Source organism: Typopeltis vanoorti, chromosome 2, assembly GCF_054136105.1.
Source record: "Typopeltis vanoorti isolate ZY-2024b chromosome 2, IOZ_Tvanoo_1.0, whole genome shotgun sequence".
In the NCBI taxonomy this organism is placed as follows: domain Eukaryota; kingdom Metazoa; phylum Arthropoda; class Arachnida; order Uropygi; family Thelyphonidae; genus Typopeltis; species Typopeltis vanoorti.
In genome coordinates this window covers 87,469,383-87,495,390 of record NC_143550.1, presented here as the reverse complement: position 1 = coordinate 87,495,390, position 26,008 = coordinate 87,469,383, and the positions used below count along the sequence as shown (strand labels likewise).

The 26,008-nt window shown below is 36.1% G+C and overlaps 1 protein-coding gene across 1 annotated transcript in view; it reads right to left on the bottom strand.

Moving 5' to 3' along the window:
* Positions 1-651: 651 nt before the first annotated feature.
* The window catches only part of LOC150109229 (uncharacterized), a 262,055-nt gene continuing 236,698 nt past the window's right edge, over positions 652-26,008 (bottom strand). Inside the window, exons 10-11 of the mRNA XM_090401900.1 lie at positions 20,028-20,814; positions 652-710 (exon numbers count right to left, since the gene is read on the bottom strand). Of these exons, the coding sequence (XP_090258026.1) occupies positions 652-710; positions 20,028-20,814 (846 nt within the window). The remainder of the gene's footprint in view (positions 711-20,027; positions 20,815-26,008) is intronic.

Below are 26,008 nucleotides of genomic sequence, written 5' to 3'. Positions count from 1 at the left end.
ATTGGTGACAAGATGCATGAGTATAAAATGCAGGTTAGGTGAAAAACATGGTAAAGAAAGTGCAATATGAGAGGAGAGGTCCCTGGAAGTTGCATAAAGGTACATAGTGAAGAGGGATGTGAAAAGTTAATTTTTTACATAGAGAATGGTGGGTGAATGGAATGCATTGCCAGGGTATCTTGTGAGTGCTGGGAGTGTGGATGAGTTTAAGGTGGATCTATATGAGAGATATGCTGCTCATAGAGCAAACCCCTTCCAAAAGTCTGTTAAATCCATGGATGTTTAATAATATCAGTAATTGTAATAATATCTTATTGGTGTGCCAAAGAAGGGGTATGAGAAGTAGATTTTTAGAATGGAGTAGGTGATTGGAATGTTGCCATAGTTACTGTGTATGAGGAATAAGAAGGAATTTAAATGTGTAAGAGGTATGAGAAATATTGCAGCATAAAGGACATACCTCTCACAATGAGCCTTTTTACCTGATGGTGATACTTTGTGGATGAAGTTGTGCTGTAATAACAATAAAAGTAATGATACTAATGGATAATATATGATGTAAACAAATAATACAGAAAACAATAACAGAATAATATGAATCAATTAATAAATTTATTTACATTATTTAAGTAAAAATAATGTAAATAAATCTTAAAAAGATGCTGTAAGCCTTACCAAAGTAGAGGTAACCTTCATTACTGTGTCTTGGTCTGAAAAGATATTATACATGCATATATATATTTATAATTTTATGAAGTTTTAAATAATCAAACATGGTTTATCAAAAAGAATTAGTTTCACCAAAATGTTTTTCTCTATTTTTAAGCAAATATATAGTTCCTGGATTAAGAATTTTTCTTGCTATCAGATCACAAAGGAGTCACTTATTTTAGGTGCTATCTGGTGGTGGTTAGATGGACAAACTGTTAGGTCATTATTAATAGTAAATACTTCAGTGTTTCTTCTAGTTTAAGTGGAATTGCAGAAGGCAAGCCAGTTTGAGTGGTAAACATTGAAGTCCAAAGGAAATGACAGAAAATCAAAGTTTAATGAAGAGGTTATAGTGGTTATCAGAATTTGAAAAGCAATGCTCAAGTTAATGAATGCAACAGATTGTGGCAGAAAACTCTGGGCTAAAGCAGATTGCGAAGAGGAGAACCAAGACAGTTTGGCATTCTCTGACATGGGATGTCAGAGAATGCCAGGATGACAGCTATTGAATGGGCACTTCTGTGGAGTCTGAAGACTTGTCATGGGAGACCACACTATCCACACAATATCTATTGTACCCCTACTTAAATGCACTGATTGATAAAATGCTGACAACAGATCCTGGCAAACTCATTCCACTCATTCACCACTTTCCAAATAAAAAATCTAGCTTACATCCTTGCTAACTACAAATTTACTCAATTTGGAGTAAATTTGTAGTTAGCAAAAAATTTGTAGACAGAACAAGGGATCACCCCAATTCAGAGGTGATTCCCATGGGAAATATTTTAGCCAAGTGTGCTAAAATATTTCCCATACATCAATTCTATAAGACCCTATCAGTAACTTATATGTTTCTATCATACTCTCTTTTCCACCCTACAAATTCTCAATCTATCAGTATAAGGAGCCTTCCAAAGACAATTCACAACTTTGATCACCTTTTTCTGGATCCTCTCTGCTACTTCTTCATCTCCAAAAAATCAGTACTCCAAATGCTGCTGTATCAAGGTTTTATAAAGAAGAATGATAATATCTTTATCTCTGTATGTTAGTGTGTTCTTCAATAACCAAGTAATCCTATAAACTATCTTAGCCACCACTGCGATATGTTTTCTAAATTTCAACTCCTAGCCACCATATTCCAAATCCTTAGCTTCATCAATTTTCACCAAAATACAGTTTCATCAATCTAGTATACAAGCTTGCAATCTTTTCACCCCCAAATACATCAATTTACAATTTTTCACATTAAATTGGCACTTATTATCACTGTCAGCCAATTTAAGTCATCCTGTAAGCTCTCTACATCACCTTGATCATCAGCAAAAAACTGAATATTTCCCATCAAATCATTTCGTATATCATTTATGTACAAATTAAACAGCAGTGGTCTAAACACAGATTTGTGGCATATCATTAATCATCTGCTTTTTCTGTACACTCTTCTTTAGTATCTGCCCATCAGCCATGCTCACATCTATATCACAATCCCCCCCCCACCCCTCCCATTATTATCCAACTCGACTGTCACTCAATGATAAAAAGTCAGTAAATTACTGAGGAACGACCTAGTGTTCAAAAATGTCATGCTGCCACCATAAAGTATCATATTTTTATTCACCCATTCCAATTTCTGTCTTTGCCCAACTTTTACAATACCTTTACCACCATTCCTGATACCAATTGGTATATAATTGTTACTGTAGTCTTGAAACTTCTTTATCACAGAACTATTTTGCTTCCCTTCCACTGCTTTGGGACATTACCAGAGCCTAAGACTTATCTTAAACAGCTTAACCAAAAGGTAATGCCAATTCCTTTGCACATTTTTGTAATATATGAGCTAATATCACAGAACAAAAGTTATGACAAAAAGTCAAACAGTCAAGAGAAAACAAAAGTCATGGCCTTCAAAGGTGCTAATCCAATAATAAGCAAAATAGTAATAAACAACAAAATAATAGAGCAAGTAAATACATTCAAATATTTAGGTTGCACAATGTCATATGAAAATGAAGCTGATATAGAACCAAAGATATCAAACTTTTTACAAGTAACAGGCATTATAAATAAAATTTTTAAACCCAATTATGTACAAAAACACACACGAATAAGAATCTACAATACAGTAGCTAAACCAACCTTACTTTATGGCAGTGAGATATGGACACTAAAAAAAAGCAGATAAAAGAAGAATTGAATCATCCAAAATGAAATTTCTGCACGAAACTGAAGGAGTCACAATAATGGACAAAATGAAAAGCAGCAAAATCAGAAAAAAACTTGGAATTACAACCTCCCTAAATGAAACAGTTATTTGCTATAGAAAAAAATGGAAAGAACACATACTGAGAATGAATAGAAGCAGAATACCTAAACAAATTCTAAATTACTACCCTAAAGGTACTCGATGCAGAGGAAGACCTTTAAAAAGATGGAACTGAGTCCAGAACAGGCCACTTGGCCTATAAGCCTGGAAAGGAGGAAGACGAAGAAGAAGATGATGAGCTAATATGAATATGAGAATATAAGAAGATGAGGATAATGGTAGAATTTCCCTTATCAGCCTTTGTAATAATGATATCTTTGTTTCTCTTCAAGTTGAGAATTGCCTTTCTATCATAAGGAGACGTGTTCAGAACAGGTTGTTTGGCTTTGGCTAGGATTATCTTACTTTTGAATCTAATAGTGTTGGCTACGTTTTGTGGTAGTGGATATAGGCCTTTTTCCACTGGTAGTGGATATTGACTTTTTCCACTGTTTTCCACAATGGAAAACAGTGGAAAACAACAACCAACTGCATTTTTTAGATATCTTGATAAAAAAAACAACCTAACAGTGTCAAATTATCCATTTACAGAAAGCCCACAGATACTGGAAGATATCTTCATTATACTTCAAACCATCACAAGACACACAAACTGAGCATTATCCACATGTTGAAACATAGAGCCAAAAAGTTTATATCAGAAGAGGAGGATACACAGACTGAACTCTCACTAATAGCCAACACATTATCACAAAATGGATATCCTCAAAACATCATCAAAAAATATCTATACAATGACAACCCCAGACAAGAAGAATCCCACTGTCAGCACATTTCTACTGTAGTGATACCTTTCATCAAGTCAATTTCTTATCAAATACCAAGAATACTAAGAGCCCACAACATCAGAGTGGTCTTCAAACCAACCACCAACATCAGACAAGTTTTAGGATCCCCAAAAGATAAAGTGCCATTCTACAAATATCAAGGAGTATATTACATTCCCTGTTCCTGTGGTCTTGCCTACATCGGACAAACTTCACGAAGTTTAGAAATTAGACAGAAAGAACATGTTGGTGATGTAAACTACAACAGAAGCATCTCTTCCGGCTTAGCACATCATTTCTGTACGTCTAACCACACGATAGATTGGCAAAACAACTCCATGCCATATCTCGATGACGACTACAGGCATCGTTTATTTAAGGAAGCCACAATAGTGTCAATAACCGGCGGAAACCTCAACAGAAATCAGGGTGTAATTCTAAACAGTTTGTGGAAAAACCTGATCCTCTCTTTCAATCAATCTGAACTACAGCTAGCCAGTAATCACATTACATGTTTACAACAAACACGCATGTGTGATAATGAATAAGAACAATAAGTCCTCTCTGTCACGCGAACGTGTAAACTTAGCTACTAGTTGGTTTACAACGTTTTTTATGTTTCTTTCAATTTGCATTTACTAGTTTTCATATCTCCATAAATGTCTTGAAAAAGCCAGACAGTTTGCTGGCAAAACTGGTAGGTTTTAATATAAGTTTTACTGTAAACTGGTCTGTATTAATAAAATTGTATTTCTATCAGTTTCTATCATAATGTGACAGCAATATCCTTACTTAGATGATAAACACTTGCAAAGTGGTCAGTAAGCGGTAGTAACTCAAATATTTTGTCTGTTTCTATCATACTACCATCAGAACTCATTAAAGTTATCCTTCCATAGTCATTCCTCCTTTTACTTACCATATAACAAAAGAACTCTTTGGAATTTTCCTTGGAATTTTGCTAATTACTAATCATCTTTCTCCTTATATATATGACATTTTCTTTTTTTTTTTTTTTCTTTTCTTTTGTAAACTCATCCATCTAACTCATACCTGATTTAACTTCCTGAACATGGGTATAGAATCTGATATTGCTTCTCTTGGACAACTCCTGACTTTTTTTCCATGCACTGCTAACATCCTTCCCTTACAGATTCTTATGTCAGTGCAAAGCTTTGAGCTGACTCCTGAGCTTGTCATAATCACCTGCCCCGGAGTTCCACATATTAACTGAAAACTACATGTTTAGCAACCTCTCAAACCAAGACTGCATTGATCACTTCCCCTAACTGGAGACAATGTGGCTACCTTGGTTATGGATAGCTGCTCTGTTATTACCAGATCTAGTACTCTTAAACCCAAAGTCCTCTCCTTCACATGCTGTGTCAAATAATTATCTCTTGGTAGTTGAATAAATTCCATTTCCTTCCTGCCATAGTGGCAACCAACTATATTTTGTCCTTTTGGACTCTATCTTACACTACAATGCCTCAAATGCATTGTCACATACATTTCTATATTCTTGGTGAGCTCTTACTCATTTTAGCTGCAAAATTTATTTATCACTAGGTTAGACTATAATAGATTTAGTTTAATCCTTTATCCCAGTGAGAGCAAACAAAGTTTGCGCCTGAAAATATCTTCAGGACTAAATATATATAGTGTTGTACTATCTTATCCAGTAAGTAGTGCAACACCAAGGCAACTCGTGGCAAAGGTGGAGCAAGCTACCAGGCACTTCTAACCCAGTATCTCCCATAATGCAAAACACATTTCCTATGTGGATATGTATACTGTTATGCATTAAAGGGATTGGCCATCTACCCAGACTAGTTTCGACCTTTATTGAGGTCTCTTCAGTGGGAGCCAGGCCCAGAGCTGGAGATACCAGGCAGAAGCAGTAGCAAGTCATCTGTGCCTATGGGAGTTGCCAAAAGGTTTATCACCTTTTTTAAAAATTACTCTGGATTTAGAGAAAGATGTTGAAAATTTATTTATCACTAGGTTAGACTATAATAGATTTAGTTTAATCCTTTATCCCAGTGAGAGCAAACAAAGTTTGCGCCTGAAAATATCTTCAGGACTAAATATAGTGTTGTACTATCTTATCCAGTAAGTAGTGCAACACCAAGGCAACTCGTGGCAAAGGTGGAGCAAGCTACCAGGCACTTCTAAATCCAGAGTAATTTTTAAAAAAGGTGATAAACCTTTTGGCAACTCCCATAGGCACAGATGACTTGCTACTGCTTCTGCCTGGTATCTCCAGCTCTGGGCCTGGCTCCCACTGAAGAGACCTCAATAAAGGTCGAAACTAGTCTGGGTAGATGGCCAATCCCTTTAATGCATAACAGTATACATATCCACATAGGAAATGTGTTTTGCATTATGGGAGATACTGGGTTAGAAGTGCCTGGTAGCTTGCTCCACCTTTGCCACGAGTTGCCTTGGTGTTGCACTACTTACTGGATAAGATAGTACAACACTATATTTAGTCCTGAAGATATTTTCAGGCGCAAACTTTGTTTGCTCTCACTGGGATAAAGGATTAAACTAAATCTATTATATTATACATTTTAGCTGCAGTTCATTTGCCATCAGTACCCCTTTCCCAGCCCTATTCTCTTTCTCTCTATCTTCCCTGACAATATCTCTTGCATGGACAGATCTTCTAATCCTAAGAACAGATCCAGCACTTCCAAACCCTTAGTCCCCCTCTATCACATGCTGTTTCAAGCATTCTCTTAGTAGGTGTATAAATTTCATTTCCTTCCCATTGGCACTGCCTCTGAATAGGTTGTTTAATTTAAGTCTTATCTATGATGGGGTTCCAAGGAAGTAGGAAAGTAAAAGTTTTGTTTCATAAAGGATGCTCCAAGGCAGAGATAGCAAATTACACACCAATCAGTATATCAGGAGTGGCAGTAAAAGCATTGGAGAGGTTGGTCAAAGGAAAAACTTAGAAATGGGTGGATAATAATATACATGACTTATTTTTCACAGTATTAACAACACCACAAACACTTTTATCAACAAGGATGTTTTATTAACGCTAATATTTAGCTGATTTTCAACTCAGCATCATCAGAGCACAACACACATGTAAACGCGATAGTGAGTGAGTGAAACAATATAATTGCAAAAGATAAAAGATCTAAAGTCCTATTTTTGGCACCCTCTAATGAAAAAAAAAATAATAAAAAAAAATAAAATAAAATAAAAGCAGCAGTTATCCAGGAGTTTTTCTTAGGATCACCGTCTCCCAAATTTTTGGCAAATTAATGCAACCATATTTGTTAAGGTTGGGAGAATTCTTCAAAGCCATTGCTGACTCAAAAAATAATCTTTCAGATCTATAACGACTCCTAAATAGCACATTCGTTTTCCTCCATCTAGTCCTGTGCGAAGGAGTGTCCAAAGCGTGGTCTGCCAGTCCCGACTTCCATAGTAATAGTAGCGAATGTATCTTTCATGTTCTTCCAGGCGGATGTTCACTGATCTTCCTGTTTGCCCATAATAGGCCAAGTCACAGTCACATGGAACTTCATACACTCCTGGGTGTGCTAAAGGATGAAGTTTATCCTTTGGCGAGCAGATCAGAGTTGCCAGCTTGACATGTGGTTTGAAGGTGGTGCGAAGGCCATGTTTCAACAATACTTTGGCTATCTTTTCCGATGTACCTCTGAATAGGGAATAGAAATGGTCATGTTGTATTCTTGTGTATTAGGGGAGGGCAGAGTAATGGGCCTATGTAGTATTTTATCTATTTTGTAGGGATTGTAGCCGTTGGCTAAGAACGTATGGCGCAGGTACTGGAGTTCAGTGGTCAGAGCTGTATCGTTAGAACAAATGGCTCTGGCTCTGTGTGTAAGTGTTTTTAAAATGCCGTAATGTTGGACTGGATGATGATGTGATTGTTTATGTAGGTATCTTCCTGTGTGTGTAGGCTTCCTGTAAATAGAAAAAGATAGTGATCCATCTGAAAGGCGGGTGACTAATGTGTCAAGAAATGGTAAACAGTTATTTGATTCTTTTTCTACTGTGAAGTGAATTTTGGGGTGTTGGCTGTTTAGGTAGGTGACAAAAGCATCCAAAAATGTCTTGTCCATGGGGCCAGATGGCAAACACATCATCTACATAGCGCAACCACACTTGTGGCTTGTATGTAGCTGTGGTAAGTACTTTGTTTTCAAAGTGTTCCATGTAAAAATTTGCTAACGGGGGAGAGAGGGGGGAACCCATAGCGGTACCATTAATCTGTTTGTAGAATTCCCCCCCCCCCCATGTAAAGTAACCTGCATTCATGGTAAATTGAAATAATTCAAAAATATCTGGGAGAAATTTAGACTTGATTAAATCAAGAGTGTCTATAAGTGGTACATTGGTAAATAGGGAGGTGACATCGAAACTAACCATTATGTCTGAATTTTTTAGGATTAGATTTTTAACCAGTGTTTTGAAATGGATTGAATTTTTTACAACTCAATTATAATCAAGAGACAGCTGAGTTGAATAGAATGGCTACATAATGATATTGTTGGAGATCAAGTGTTATATTTATTATTATTATTACTATTACGTAACACCTACAGGGAGTCCAAAAATTCATTGAGGGAGGGTACCTACTCTACAACTCTCCATCTCCACCACTCCACCAACTACAACTACCTTCATTATCTACACCAATGCCATCTACTGCCATCCACAACCACTAGTATTTTCACAGACAATCACAAACATCCATGCCCACAGTTGGATTTGAACCCGCAGTCTTTTGGCTGGAAAGCGCACACACACTAACCACTTGGCCAATCAGGCCAGCATATAACCCAGCCCTCAGATCCATAAGTTAAAATTGGTTTGAACACTGTCTTATATACAGCTAGTTTTTGTGCTTTAACTAATTTCTTTCTTATTTCATAAAAATTTATTCAGTTGACTTTCTACCATACCCACTTTGCTAAGCGGGTATGGTAGGAAGTCTTTCTGCTGTCCATTTCCATATTTAATTTGCCATCTTCATTAAAAAATATTCCTAAATAACTGAAATGTTTTATTTGTTTCATAGGTTCTCCATTCAGGATGCAGTCAATGTTTTCAATTTTCAAATTGGAGATGTTGATCTCTGCTCTTTACTTTATGCAGATGATGTTATACTTTTAAATAAATCCAGTTCAAGTCTGCAAGATTTGCTAACTAAACTAAATAACTATTGTAATACATTTGGTATGAAAATCAGCAATTAAAAGACAATGAAATAGGCAGAAATATTATTATTATTACACCCTCTATGGAGTCGACAGACTCATTGTGGGAGGTTCATTCAACTGACAACATATTTATCATATAGAATCTTAAAGTCCTTAACACTCCTTGCATTAACAACACATTCTCGTAATGCATTCCATTTACTGACAATTCTTCATGTTAAAAATCTACACCTCACACCCTTCTTCACCACATTTTTACATAACTTCCAGGAATGACTTCAGATCCTTCTCACCCTCTACTCTTTTTATAATCCCCTCTGGATTAATCTGATAAAATCCTCTCATCAACTTAAACATCTCTATCATATCACCTCTCTTCCTCCTATCTACCAAACTCTGCAATCCACATCTCTTTAACCTCTCTCTATGGCCAGCATTCCAAACTCCTGATATTGTCTTAGTCACTCGTCTCTAGAGCCCCTCCAATGTCTCCACGTCACATTGAAAACCAGATAACCTGACCAGTGCCTTATACACAGTGGCACAACCTTACCTTGTATGTTAGAGTACTTCTTATCACAGCAGCACTACAATGTACAACCTTTGCAACCCTAGCAATATGCCCTCTAAACTTCAGTCTACTGTCAATCATCAATCCCAAATCTCTAATCTCATCTACTTCCTGCAGTACAGCACCATCAATATAATACATAGCCTTATATTTCTGCGCTCTAAAATGCAATGCCTTGCACTTATTGATATTAAAACTACAACTCCACTCTTTTGTTCAAGTAAAAAGTCTATTTAAATCTTCCTGAAGAGATTCATCACCATCAGCAGTGTTACTTATAATTCTTCCCAACTTTGCATCATCAGCAAATAACTGAAGACCCCCCAGTCAGTCCATATGATACATCGTTTACAAACAAGTTAAACAGCAAGGGCCCATGAACAGAACCCTGGGGGCATGCCACCCTTCTATTTTGAGACACTGCTCCATCATACACAACCTGCTGGTATCATTCAGAGAGCCAATCTCTGATCCATCTAACCAATATACACTGTTGTTTATTATTTTAACGGTATAATAGAACACAGAAACTAAGTAAATAATTAATTTATTAACTTGATGCTGATATTTCGCTGGTATTATAACCAGCATCTTCAGAGCACAAAAACACTGTTTGTCACAATACGCGAGACTAAAACAACATGGTGTACATTAACAAAATTGTAGCAGCAACGCAAAGACTAGAGTCCTGATTTTGGCGCCCTCTATCTGAAAAAAAAAAAAAAAAAAAAAAAAAAAAAAAAAAAAAAACCGCTATCATATATTGCTAGAGTCCTAGAAAAGTGCTAGTTTTTCCTTAATATGACTGTCTCCCAGATCTTCGGCAAGTTAATACAGCCATATTTGTTGAGATTTGGGGTGTGTTTTAGGGCTTCTGTCGCCTCTAAGAACAATCTCTCTGATTTATATGGGTTTCTGTGTAGTACTTTTGTGTTTTTCCAGTTGATCCTGTGTGCAGGGGTATCCAGAGCATGGTCTGCTAGGCCCGACTTCCCATAATGATATTTCCGGACGTATCGTTTATGTTCGCTGATGCGGATATTCACAGTTCTTCCTGTTTGACCGTAGTAGGCTTGATTGCATGAGCAGGGTACTTGGTAGACTCCTGGATGTGATAAAGGAGGAATGCTGTCCTTGGGTGAGCGGATGAGGGTGGCTAATTTGCTACATGGTCTGAATGTAGTGCGTAGTTTCTGTTTAATGAGAATTCTTGAGATCTTTTCGGATGTGCCTTTAATGTAAGGGATGGTGACTGTTTTGTTGTAGTTCTCTGTGGTGGATGGTGGGAGGGGTTTCTTAGGAGTGTTTAGTATTTTGTTTATTTTTTGTGGATTGTAGCCGTTGGCCAAGAAGGTGTGGCGTAAGTGAGTCAGTTCAGCAGTAAGAGCCTTGTCATTTGAACAGATTGCTCTCGCTCTATGGGTTAGCGTTTTTAAAATGCCATATTGTTGAGAAGGATGATGGTGTGATTGTTTGTGTAAGTATCTGCCTGTATGTGTGGGTTTTCTGAAAACTGAAAATGATAAGGAACCATCTGGGAGACGTGTAATGAGTGTATCCAGGAAGGGCAGACAGTTGTTGGCTTCCGGTTCCATAGTAAAGTGGATTTTTGGGTGTTGGCTATTTAAATGTGCTAGGAATGTTTTCAATGTCTCAGGGCCATGTGGCCAAATGGCAAGCACATCATCAACATAGCGTAGCCAAAGTGTTGGTTTGAGAGTGGCTGTACTGATTGCTTGTTTTTCCAGGTGTTCTATGTAAAAGTTGGCTAGGGGGGGAGAAAGGGGGGAGCCCATGGCTGTCCCATCAATTTGTTTGTATATTTTCCCTTTCCATGTGAAATATCCTGCATGTATTGTGAATTTGAATAGTTCAAATATATCAGGGGGGAAGTGTGACTTCAGTAGATTGAGGGTTTCTATTAGTGGTACATTTGTGAATAGTGAAGTGATGTCAAAGCTTACTATTAAGTCTGAGCTTTTTAGGGTGAGGTGTTGTAAGATGCTTTTTAGGTGTGCTGAATTTTTGATAAAGGAGGGAGAATTGTTAGTGAGAGTGGCTAGTAGCTTTGCTAAATGTCTAGCCAGTTTGTATGTGGGACTATTTATACTGTCCACAATTGGGCATAGGGGGTGTTCTAACATGGAAGGGTTTGAGTTTGTTAACTGTGTCTTTAGGCCAGGAAGTGACTTTTTTTAATAATTTTCGTGCCTTATTCTTTTGTGTGTTGGTGGGATTGCGATCTATAATTTTGTATGTTGACTGATCTTGTAATAGTGTGTGCATTTTGTTTTCATATTCGGTTGTGTCCATCACCACGGTTGCATTTCCTTTGTCTGCTTTTGTTATGGTAATCTGGCTGTTGTTGTGTAGCTCTTTTATAGCCATGAATTCCTTATGTGGGATATTACTTTTTGGAGGCTTGGACTTGATTAGGATGTTGGCCACATCTAAACGTATGTTGTTAGCTATTGTTAGAGGCAGGTCGTAAATTCCTCGTTCGATGGACGCCATTATTTCGGCTTTTGGAACTTGCTTGGGAGTTATGGCAAAGTTGTGCCCTCGACTTAAAGCAGTTGTGGCTTCTTTGCTTAAGGTGAGTGACGATAGATTCACAACGACGAGGTCTTGTTGTAATTGCGGTCGTTGTATGGTGTTCCGTTGTTGTAGATTTTCGAACTTCTTTTGGTGCCGGTTTTTGACTCTGTCGAATTCTTTTTTTGCCGTTGCGTCGGTGATGTTCTCTAAGATCTGCCAAAGTTCCGTATTTAGAATATTATGCAGTGATTCTCGTAATGCGCTGATGGTTGTATTTGCTTGTGCTAATTCCCGGTGAGTGGCGTTAATTTGTTCGCGTAAAAGCGCTACACTCGCTTGTTTATAGATGCGTTGGGCTTTGGCCGAGTGGAACTTGTTTTTGATTTTAAAACAGTTCGGTATTAATTTGGTGTCTCGGCACCTCTTTAAGAAGGCTAACCTGTTTAGTTGCCGCGCCAATTTCAACTTCCACTTACCATATCGTCGTGTCTTGCGTACGATATCGTCTCCGTGAAGAATCCTTAAACATGTGGACAGACTTATGTGTTCGTCGAACATGTTGTTTATTATTTTAACGGTATAATAGAACACAGAAACTAAGTAAATAATTAGCGAAATATCAGCATCAAGTTAATAAATTAATTATTTACTTAGTTTCTGTGTTCTATTATACCGTTAAAATAATAAACATGTTCGACGAACATCATCACACCATCATCCTTCTCAACAATATGGCATTTTAAAAACGCTAACCCATAGAGCGAGAGCAATCTGTTCAAATGACAAGGCTCTTACTGCTGAACTGACTCACTTACGCCACACCTTCTTGGCCAACGGCTACAATCCACAAAAAATAAACAAAATACTAAACACTCCTAAGAAACCCCTCCCACCATCCACCACAGAGAACTACAACAAAACAGTCACCATCCCTTACATTAAAGGCACATCCGAAAAGATCTCAAGAATTCTCATTAAACAGAAACTACGCACTACATTCAGACCATGTAGCAAATTAGCCACCCTCATCCGCTCACCCAAGGACAGCATTCCTCCTTTATCACATCCAGGAGTCTACCAAGTACCCTGCTCATGCAATCAAGCCTACTACGGTCAAACAGGAAGAACTGTGAATATCCGCATCAGCGAACATAAACGATACGTCCGGAAATATCATTATGGGAAGTCGGGCCTAGCAGACCATGCTCTGGATACCCCTGCACACAGGATCAACTGGAAAAACACAAAAGTACTACACAGAAACCCATATAAATCAGAGAGATTGTTCTTAGAGGCGACAGAAGCCCTAAAACACACCCCAAATCTCAACAAATATGGCTGTATTAACTTGCCGAAGATCTGGGAGACAGTCATATTAAGGAAAAACTAGCACTTTTCTAGGACTCTAGCAATATATATAGCGTTTTTTTTTTTTTTTTTTTTTTTTTTTTTTTTTTTTTTTCAGATAGAGGGCGCCAAAATCAGGACTCTAGTCTTTGCGTTGCTGCTACAATTTTGTTAATGTACACCATGTTGTTTTAGTCTCGCGTATTGTGACAAACAGTGTTTTTGTGCTCTGAAGATGCTGGTTATAATACCAGCGAAATATCAGCATCAAGTTAATAAATTAATTATTTACTTAGTTTCTGTGTTCTATTATACCGTTAAAATAATAAACAACATGTTCGACGAACACATAAGTCTGTCCACACAATATACACTTTCTATTCCCATCCTCTGCAGCTTGTACACCAACTTATCATGTGGTAATCTATCAAACACTTTTGCAAAGTCTAAGAATATCACTGTATATGATTCTCCTTTATCTAACACACTCATCACATTATCATAAAATGCAAGCAGATTACTGAAACAGGACTTAACCTTTTACAAATCCATGCTGACCTTCACAAAGAATGCCATATCCATCAATCCAATTCTGTATTCTATTCTTATCAATCTCTCCAACACCTTGACCACAACTGCAGTTATACAGACTGGCCTATAGTTGGAGACTTCTGTCTTAGAACCATGCTTGTGGAGTGGTACTATTTTGTCCTCTTTCCATTCCTTAGGAACCCTACCCATGCAAGACTTTCATTAAATAACCAGGTCAAGGGTATAACCAACTATGGTGCACATTCCTTAAGCATACGTGGTGATATGTCATCCATTCCCACAGCCTTATTCACATCTAACCCAACCAACATAATAATAATAATAATAATAATATCAGGTTTAATGCCACTTTCCTTCATAATGTGATCCATATACTGTAGATAATGAATAACGGAGAGGATAATGTACATCCTTGTCTGACACCAGATTTAACATCAAACTACCTTCCTGTACTTCCTTCCATTCTAACTGTTGACTTACAACTCAAATACCGACTAAGTATTGCTTGATGTAATGTCCTATTTATACTGTATAAACTTTATTTTGAGCAGCTTTTCTCTTGGCACCTTGTCATATGCCTTTTACAGACCTGCAAAACTTAAATACAGATCCTTGTTATATTCCCATAATTTCTCAATTATTTGGTTTAATGCAAAATGATGATACAACATGCAAGGAACTCTCTTACAGATAATAATAATAATAATAATAGTAGGCCAAAGGGTAAAACAAAGATTGTGGGATAGCATACTTTAGGAAATCAGCATACTAAAAAAAGGCTTTGATGGACTAAAGAACAAAGAGTCTGAAGAGTTTGACGAAGAGTCAAAAGGATGAAGAGATGTTGGAAATGGTCCAGAGACAACTGACTAAGGTAGTTTCTGATCTCTGAAATGCCAAATATGAGGAAAGGTTGAGAAGATGTAATTTATAGAGTCTAGTAGATAGGAGGAAGAGGGATGATATGATAGAGACCTACAAGTTAGTAAGGAGTTGTTATAGGATCAATGTTGGAGAGGTTTTACAGAAAATAGTGGGAGATCAGGGGAGAACTAGAGGACATCCCTGGAAGCTATATAAGGAGGGTGTGAGCAGGGGAGTGAGAATCAGGTTTTTTGCATGCAGACTTGTGAATGATTGGAATGCTTTACCTGAGAGTGTCGTGTCTGCAGAAAATTTGAGTGTGTTTATGGTGCAATATGATGAACTGTGTGTATGACAAAAGGACCTCCTAGATGAGTCTTTGACTCTATGAGGTCTTGGGATAATAATAATAATAAAATGCAAGGTGAGCAATTATTATGGGGCACTTCAGCTAGTGGTATAGAGAATGGAAGGAGGAGTGGTCTTAAGGAGGGATGGAAATGGAATTTCCATTACCAACAGAGTGCAATAGTTAATGAAGATGATATAGAGATCCTGCAGGATGACTCTAATTGACTGGCAGTATTGGCAAAGGATAACAGCTGACAGTTTAATGTAAAAGTGTAAGCACTCACTTTGGGATGAAGGATGACAAGCTGTATACTACGTTTATGGAATCATTCTGCAAGGAATTGATGTGGCCGGTGATCTAGAGATGATTGTGGAAAGGGGTTTCCACACAGCAGCAACTAATTATATATTTCATCTTGTTGGTTTCTAATATCACACCATATAGTTTTAAATGCACTACCTTCTATACCCTCCTGCTGAATTCATATTATTTTTTGGCTTGAATTCTTCTATCATTAGCAAAAAACCCATCCCAATCCTGTTCCTAAATCATTACCTTACATGGTTGAGCAAGAACACATTGCAGTCAAATAGGGATATGTGTGAAACTATAAAGGCAGGTGAAGCTCTTCATAGTACAGTTGGAAACATGATACGACATATCCTTGGTTGGAAAAGACCCAGGTTTGATTCATCAATCCTTATATTGAGGTGGCAGAGTTTCAATCATTGGATAATTGTGGTTTTTGCATACATACATATATATATATATATATATATGCACGCAAATTGGCTTGAAAGCATACAGTAAAATTCAGTGCATAATGGATATGTTAAAATCTTGAGTGCAGAATATTTTAAGGGATTGGGAAATTGATCTGAGAGGTTGCTCAAGGTAAGATCTGGATTAGGAGATTGAGAAAATATTAAGAACCTGATCTTGGGTTTCATATTGGAGATCTGAATTTAGGACAATAATACATTAGAATCATGAAATAGGAAGCTGCTGGAAAGAAAACTTGAAAGGTAGGAAACAACTTCAGAATTCGACATAAGGACCAATTTCTCTCCTCTAATACATATCCAAAAAGTTGACTGATGACTATATGCAAGCTTTACGGTCAATTTATATCAATATCAATGAATGATGAGATGCAAGGAAAAGACATTATTATGGCATAGGACATAAAAAGGTGGTGAACCTTTTTATGTCCACGTGCCAAACGTTTACAAATCGAGTTGCTGACATGCCTGGCACATCAGCAACTAATTAATACAACACTAATTAATTAATTAACATTAATTAATACAAAATTAATTGCAGAATTTTATTGAGACAAGTTTAAAAATTAATATAGACTTTCATAATAATGAACACATAATTTGACATACACATTGTCGTATACAAATCAATATTAACCTATTATCAATTTATTAATTTATCAATATCAATATATCACTTTATTAATGAGATTTTTGCTGTTGTACATTAGATGCCAAATGCTTTATATCAGGTTCATATTTTGTCACTCACGTGGAACTAGATTCGTCAGTCATTCTATTTCTTAAACTATCTTTTATAAAATTCATTTAAAAAAATAATGACTCGCAAGCATATGTAGAGGAGAAAATTTATAATATAGCCATTGCAACAAAAGGTTTCAGGAATGGCATTCCAAGTTCTCAATATTTCCTCTTCTGCATTCTTTTTAATTGCTGCCAATAATCGATCATTTTCCATTATTTCCAAGTCATTTCTCAAATCGACAAACTTTTGTTTCCATATAGAACTAGATTGAAAATTGATTAGTTGCATTTCTATATCTTCCAAGTTCAGCCACTCAAAAATCTCTGAATTGAGTTTATCTGTTGATGTTGTGTCCGGATGCAAAATAAATTTTGATGTCTCTGCAAATTGCCTGAACTGCGTAAATCTGAAGAAAATTCATTGATTATCGACTGAATAACTGTAGAAAACTCTTTTGTCGATTTAACTTGATCTGTTTTTTCATGGGATTCTAGATCTGCAAAGACTTTTTTTGTATTTGGAAAATATCGGACGGTATTGGAAATGACGTCACGATTAAAAATTGGTAATTTAGCTTTGAATGCTTTGATTAAATCAAACATGACAATAATTGTTGTTAACACCTTGCAGTTTAACATTTAATTCATTTAAATGTAAACACAAATCAGTAAAAAACATTAATTTTGAAAGTCATTCGATGTTCATTAATTGATTGTATTTTTCAATGATTTTCTCATTACGTAAAAAAAGTCTGACTTCATCTAAACACTCAATAAATCTTTGAAGAACTTTCCCACGACTTAACCATCAGACATTGTTGTACGTAAGTAAACCATTGTACACCAAGTTTACCTCACTTAATAATTCTATAAATTTTCATTTATTTAAAGCGCATGCCGATATAAAATTGACCAATTTTGTTACAATGCTCATAATATCTTCCAGTGGCTTGAAACTAGCCTTTGTGCATAAAACCTGCTGATGTATAATACAATGAAAACCCAGAACTGAATGTCTAATACGTTTGGTAAATAAACTGACGAACCCATTTTCCTCTCCAGTCATACTGCAAGCACAATCATTAGTTCATTAAAGTTAATTACTGTGGTTATCGTGTAATTTATTATTTATACAGCCAGTTCACCTTAGCACATTTCCTTACAATATGGTGAAATCTCTTCCAATCCTATTGTTTTACAGATATTCACATCACTCTGTGTTTGAAATACTGTTAACTTCTAATCCTTCCTAATCCCTCTAGGAATGAAGCCTGCTTTACCAGGTTGAAAGATACTAATAAAGCACTACTATTGTCATTTGCACTGGTCATCTTACTACTGTTTCCAGCAAGGTCATTCATCCTCATTCCTCCTCCTCCTCCTATTGGCCACATACTGAAAGAATTTCTTAGCATTCTACTTGGATCATAGTGTCAGTCTTCTTTCATATTGTATTTCCCTTCTTTTTGCATTACTCATCTTCATAGCTTCATCACTTATATTACTCACACAGTTTTTCTTCACCTCTTTCTTTCTTTCTCTCTTTATATTTTCCCCATAACCTCTTTTCAGCTGCAATTCCTGTTTGGGTTCCCTAGCCATCCAGTTTATTTCAAATCATGTTATCCTGTCACTGCTGCTAACAAATATTTCTTAATTAGTTCCCATACACCACTGATCTCTCTCTTCCATCAAATTCTTCTATCCATTATATTCCTCCAAATAAATTTCTGTCCATTATAGTCACCTGCCTTATAATTCCACACAAATTCTTTCATCTTTGATAATTCTGAATGCCGATTCAGCCTCCAAATCAGGACTATATAGTCAACTCTTGCCAACTTGAGACCAGTGACATCTGTCATAACCAGACTAATGCTATGACCAAATCCCAAACTCTTGATTCTCATGTCCTCTCCTCCGGCATCCCATGTGCCACTTAAAATATTTGACCCTCAAGAACTGTAGAAATTCAGTTTCATTATTACTGTATGCTGATTTCTCAGCCTACTTTATATTGCTATAGTTCAAATCTTCCACAATGATCACTCATTTTGCACTTGTCAAGCTAATTTACCTAAACATATCCCACTTGTCACTCTATATTCCCAAACCTTTAGCAACATCTCACTCGCTATTGTGTACTCCCCACCACATTATACCCTATAACACTATAACCATCAGTGCCATTTCTCTAATGATTCTCTATGCCATTCCACTTACTCTCCCTATTCTGGCAAAATATACTAAATCCTTCAACTTCAATCCCTGGCAGGGCATCATCCTCTGTTAAACCAGTTTTATTGATACTAATAATTTTTGAAAAAACAAAATCAATGCAATAAAACTCATTCTCTTTATTGCTGATATTCTTAGAATTTGTATTTTTTTTTTTTTTTTAATGCAACTCCTGTCCATGAAAGATTTTTTGTAAACTTATAGTGTATTCTATTAATGGGTTAAGGATAGTTTTTTCTATTTGTTTTAATTATTTAATGTATTTTTCTATTTTTATCATAGTCCAGAAACCTTGCTCTACAGATCCAGCATGGAACTTTCTCAAGCCAATTCAGGCCTCTAATAAGCAGGGGGGTGGTGGTTATTTGTAGTGAAATTCATCTACCACCTAAGAAAATAGAAAATATAGAAAAAACCCAATGCACTGTCATTATTTCCGTAACTACTATTAGTCTTCCCAGACCTCATGCAGATCTGCAATATAATATCTCTCTATACATCTATTGGCAAATCATAATGTTCTGTTCTTGGACCACTATTAGTGTTCAAGTTATTTTGTAATAATATTTATGTGAACTGACAGAGGACATTCAGGAGTTTGCTGATGATCTAAAGATGTGAAAAGCTGCAAAGGTTGGTGCAGATATCAAGTATCTTCTGGAAGATTTAGATTTTAGTTTGGGTAGATGGGAAGGGGGATTGGTGTTTTAATGTTTATAAGTGCAAAACAGAGGAAACAGCTTAAGGCTTCATGCTGTATTGATGGAAATGTGCTCAAGGTGGTGGATGAGAATCAGGATTGGGGTGTGTGGGGAATAAATGCGAATAGACATTACATTTTATGAGAAGTGAAGACTACAGATCGCATCTAAGACAAAGAGTACAGTGACATATTTCTGTAAGACCATCTACAATGATCTATTGATTCCACAGCAGTTTGTTAATAATAATATTTTAATTTCTAATCAAGAAGAGAAATGAAAGTTTTGTGATGAGCATAATTACAAAACAATAATTCTTACCATTCCTTGTTTTACTGAAATTCAAATGCTTAGCAGTACTACATTTCTTTTCCAGAAATGTTGTTGAAATGTCTCTAATCGATAAACATGGTGATGATTCACTACTTGATACAGTTAAATGATTTTCTTGTTGGCCTGATGGTCGTGATATAATTTCTTTCATTATTTCTGACACATTTATCTGTGGCCAAGAATACCTTACTTCTCTTTGTTTGCTTGGAAAAACAATACTTCTCTTCAGAGGTATACATGCAGAATATGTTTCAGAATCAGAGGCCTGTCTTTGAACTTTACTGATTTTATTTGCTACAATTCTCATGTTTTCATTTGAAAAACTGTCATAATTATAATAACATGCATCCTTAATTTGATATGTATTTCTGTTGCATATTTCATTCATGCTCACTAGATCACCTTTTTCTGGAAAATTATTACGGTAAGCTTCATCTTTGTTGTTGCTTTTCTTATAATTTAAACACTTCTTTTTTTGAGGACATTTTTTAACATTTTGTCCTTTTTTGCTGTATCGGCTTCTTGTTCTTGTGTGAATTCCACAATTGTTGCTTTCATCTGATGTCAAAGGCTGTGCTCTTTTTCTATTATTAACAGTATCATTAGAAGTGACTATTTTTTCTGTACTAATCTTCCTTGATAAGAGATGTTTTTTCTTCTTTGATATTTTAGAATTTTCTCTTAAATGAGATGATCTGTTTTCTGCTGTCACAGCATGTGAAAGGGCTGGTAATTCTAAAGGTAATTTCTGAATGCATTCACTGGATTCCTGAAACTGTAATTAAGAAGAAAATATTAAAAAATTTTGTCTATCCAGCATTTAAAATCAACTCAACAGCAATTCTAATCATGATATATTTATATTGACAACTCATATTTTTAAGAAAATATGAATGTCAATGGTGAAAGTATTTTATTATCACATGGGCACATTACTAACAATATTTAAAATATTTAAAATTGAGATATAAACCATCTTAGCTGACAGCAATATTTTGGACTTAAAAATCAGTCAATAGATGATGTCAACAAAATAAGTGAATCGAGAAGTTTTCAAATTATATGCCAATGCAAAAATTGCCATTTGACAAAGGGGAATTTGCATTGTTATATGGAACTTTGTGCAATCGTGTAAAAAATATCACTTCCAAATAAAAGTGAATATTCATAATTGTGACATGCTCCAAGAGGAGTCTGAAGTTTAAGTAACTGTTATAAATAAATAAAAATAAAATAAACATCAAGCCTTAAGTTTACTTAAGGAGCTACACATGCTCATCCAGAGCAGAACAGGCTTTTTATGAGATTTTTTTTTTTTTTTTACAGCAATTATCATCACTAGACCTTTGTAAAGTAGTATGGGAAGTCCTCTCCAGGTCCAGCAAAACTGATATACACTATACTCTAAAATCATTTTCTGTCTACACACTCTCAAAATAACCTAGCTCACACTTTACTCAATAGTTCATTAGTGAACAAAGTTATCACATCTCATAGTCCCTTATACTTTCTATTTCAGCTACCCTTTGAGCCACCACTAAGGGTTCTTCCCAGTGGCTGGGTGGGCCTATCACTGAATGGAATTCTTTGGAAATCTTTTTGGTGTCTATTTGGTATACTTCTTAATAACTTACTTCTTGATCATATTCTCTCCTTCTATCTACCAATCTATAAATCATGTTTCCTCAATCTCTGCTTACACCTAACATTCCATAGTACTGGTGTTATCTTTTTTATCGACCATTGTATCTTTTTTCATTACTTTGCAAATGCAGTAAAGACTACTCAACAGATTTTGAAAGTTTTTTCACTTGGTTATACTATAAATTAAACATGGCAAAAAATTATATTCTTGGTTTCATCCTTTATCCAAGTGTTTTTTCACTTGGTTATACTATAAATTAAAGATGGTAAGAAATTATATTCTTGGTTTCATCCTATATAGAAGTTAATAACTTCACATCAGTTGCCTTAGTATCCTGTGATGCAGTGAACATATCAACAGTATGTATTACATATTAACATATGTAACATATAGTATAGGCAAACAATGCACATTGTTTGCTTACACTTGGATAAAGGATGAAACCAAGAATATAATTTCTTGGCATCTTCAATTTATAGTATAAACAAGTGAAAAAACATTCAATATCTATCTGTAATCCACAGTATTTTAGTAATAAGGTGTGCCACCTTTTAACTACTTGTATATGGAAATATGACTTCTGCATTACTTCAACATTGGCATGACTTCTGGGTCTGGCTCCTACTGATGAAAACTCAACAAAGGTCAAAATCTTTCTTGGGTCTGGCTACCACTGATGTGCTGAAGTGGTTGCTTTCTCTGAAATATGAGCAGCTCTGCTCAGTGGTTAGGTCAGCCTGCCATCGGGCACAGCCACCACTAAGGGTTCTTCCCAGTGGCTGGGTGGGCCTATCACTGAGTGGATTTACTGCTGAGTTATATGATCCTTTGAGTCACTCATTGTTGGGTAATAAACATACCTCAATAAAGGAGCAAAATCTGTGTGCCTTGAGAACGTCGGTTTATGATAGACAAAAGTGGAGATCGAACCATCTTTTCATTGGATGTGTAAATCCATAAAGGAGATACCCTATGAAGATTCTTTTTCTAGTGTGAATTTGATGCGAGGATGAAGAACGAAGATCTTATATAGAAACAGGTATAGTTCTTGTTCAGAATGACTCTAAACGGCAAATAAGTCATGAACATATCGTAGCCAAATTTTTGGTTTAGGTTCAAACGTGAAAATTTTTTCTTCAAAGTATCCCAGAAAAAGGTTGGTTAAGTTTGGTGATAAGAGAGAGTCCATTGCTGTTCCTTCCTCTTGCTTGTAAATGTTTTCTTTCCATGTGAAGTATCCAGATGTAATAACAAATTTGAATAATTCAACAATATTGGATGGAAATTTTTGAGTTATCAAGTCTGTTATTTCCTTGTGGGAAATATTAGTGAAGAGGGAGACAATGCCGAAGGTAATTAGCATGTCCATTTCTGACAGTTGAATGTTTTTTATTTTTGTGTGAAACTCTGTTGTCATCCTTAATTTTGTAAAATAAATTTATGTATTTTATTTTAATTTAATCTACTTTATTTTTTATCATATATATGTTAATTTAATTCTATATCACGCTACTGCATGCATAGTGGGCTCGCATTGTAAGCATGCGCCCTAACTGCATGTTATTCCTAGTATTTTGAAATTACTGTACTGACGATGTCCTAAGATACTTAAGGATGAAATATTTACTTATTAAATATTATAAATTTAGTTTAATCCTTTATCCAAGTGTGTGCAAACAAAGTTTGCACCTGAAAGTATCTTCAGGACTGGGGTAAAGTGGTACAACACAGGCAACTCCTTGTAAAGGTGGAGCAAGCTACCAACACTCCTATCTCTGTATCTCCCATCTCCTTGCAGATATATATAATGTTATGCATTAAGGGAAGGGCCACTACCCAGACTAGTTTTGACCTTTATTGAGGTCTCTTCAGTGGGAGCCAGGCCCAAGTGGAGATACCAAGGCAGAAGCATTAGCAAGGTCATCTCCTCCTATAGGAGCTGCCAAACGGTGTGCCACCTTTTTTTATTAAATTACTCTAGATTTAGAGAAAGATGTTAGAAGTTTATTTTTCACTTGGTTAGACTATAATAAATTTAGTTTAATCCTTTATCCAAGTGTGTGCAAACAAAGCTTGCGCCTGAAAGTATCTTCAGGACTGGGATAAAGTGGTACAACACCGGGCAACTCCTTGCAAAGGTGGAGCAAGATACCAACACTCCTATCTCAGTATCTCCCATAATGCAAAACACATCTCCTTGCGGATATGTATAATGTTATGCATTAAGGGAAGGGCCACTACCCAGACTAGTTTCGACCTTTATTGTGGTCTCTTCAGTGGGAAAAAAAAAGGTGGCACACTGTTTGGCAGCTCCTATAGGAGCTGCCAAATATAGGTATCTCCACTTGGGACTGGCTCCCACCGAAGAGACCTCAATAAAGGTCGAAACTAGTCTGGGTAGTGGCTCTTTCCTTAATGCATAACATTATACATATCCGCAAGGAGATGTGTTTTGCATTATGGGAGATACTGAGATAGGAGTGTTGGTAGCTTTCTCCACCTTTGCAAGGAGTTGCCCGGTGTTGTACTACTTTACCCCAGTCCTGAAGATACTTTCAGGCGCAAACTTTGTTTGCACACACTTGGATAAAGGATTAAACTAAATTTATTATAGTCTAACCAAGTGAAAAATAAACTACTTATTAAATAATTTAAGTAGTGTGGTCATGTGTGTATGTTTAAGTTATTTCAGGGACTTGTTCTGGTCCCTCCAGTCAAATGTCGAAAAATTCCCCTGCATCAATTCTATAAAACTCTTTAAGCAACTTAAATGTTTCTACCATATCTCCTTTTTTTCTCCTATCAACCAACTTCTGCAATCCAGACAACCTCAATCTATCTTTATAGGGAACATTCCACTTACCTCTGAATCTTCTCCACTGCTTCCACATCCCCAAAAAACCCAGGAAACCAAACTAAAGCACAGTAATCCAGATGTGGATTACTTAACTTCCTTATCTGTACTTGTTAGTGTGTTCTTCAATAGCTAAGTAAACTTATGGGCTACCTTAGCATTATGCCCTCTTAACTTTAATCTCTCTCTACCACCACCCCTAAATCTCTAACTTCCTGTATTTCGGGGAGTACAGTGCCATCAATGTGATATACAGCTTGTAATCAGTTTATCCCAAAATACATAACTTTACATTTTGCCATATTGAACTGACATCCATTATGTTTTGCCCATACTGACAGCCTATTTAAATTATCCTGCAAGTTCTCCACATTGCCTTGATTAACTACATAATTTCACATCATCGGGAAAACTGAATATTTCCTATATCATTTATGTACAAATTAAACAGCAATGGTCTCTTCACTGAACCACTGTATCGTATCATTAGTATTGCAAGAGAGCCAAGGATTAAAGAATCTAGGAGTGATACAAACCAAACATGGTAATCCTCTCACACCCACAAGCTTGTTAGTCACCAACAAGTAATATACCAAGTAATGAAAATTATTTAAATCATTTAGCATCTAAAGACATTCATAAACAATCATGCCATAGTTAGATTTCAACCTACAGTCCTATATGCTGGAAAATGGAGACACCAGCTAAACAGTCTAGCTAGACTGACTGACTGACTATGTCAATAAAAATTGATGTTAATAAGGCAGCAGCAGCACTAGGTAACATGTCCAGTGTATTTTAAATGAATGTGTTAGGATAACAGTGCTACTAATTTGAGTGTTTAAGTGAATCTTTGCAATGTGGAATATCATGAAAGAGACTAAATGAAAGATAAAGTAGTACTACAGCACAAGAAAGAGGAAAGGGAAAAGAACCAAAGAGAATAAAAATATCACAGAAAAATGCTGTTTTTTTTTTGTGCATAACATTCTGGTAATATAACATTCTGAATGATTCAGTAAATAGACTATGTAGATTGGTTGGCTGGTTTATGGTTTATTGGCTCAAAAACAGCAAAGGCAAACTGTGTCATAGCAAAGGTTATAGCAATACATAAATAGAAGTTTATTATCATTATTATGCCATATACAGTGGCACAACCACTTCTTTATCCCTACATATTTTTACCCTCCCTCGATGAGTCCAAAGACTCATCGAGGGAGGGTACCTACTCAACAACTTTCTGTCTCCACCAATTACACCATTGCCATCTACCGCCCACCAACACATCCACAGACAATCCAAAACATCCATGCCCACGGCAGGATTCGAACCTGCAGCCTTTTGGATGGAGAGATAAATTAGTAAAACAGATAAATTGGTAAATAATATGTATGTACAAAATTTAAGTTAAGCAATGCAGTATCCTCTTATAAATAAAATTACAGCAGAGGATACAGCAATATAATA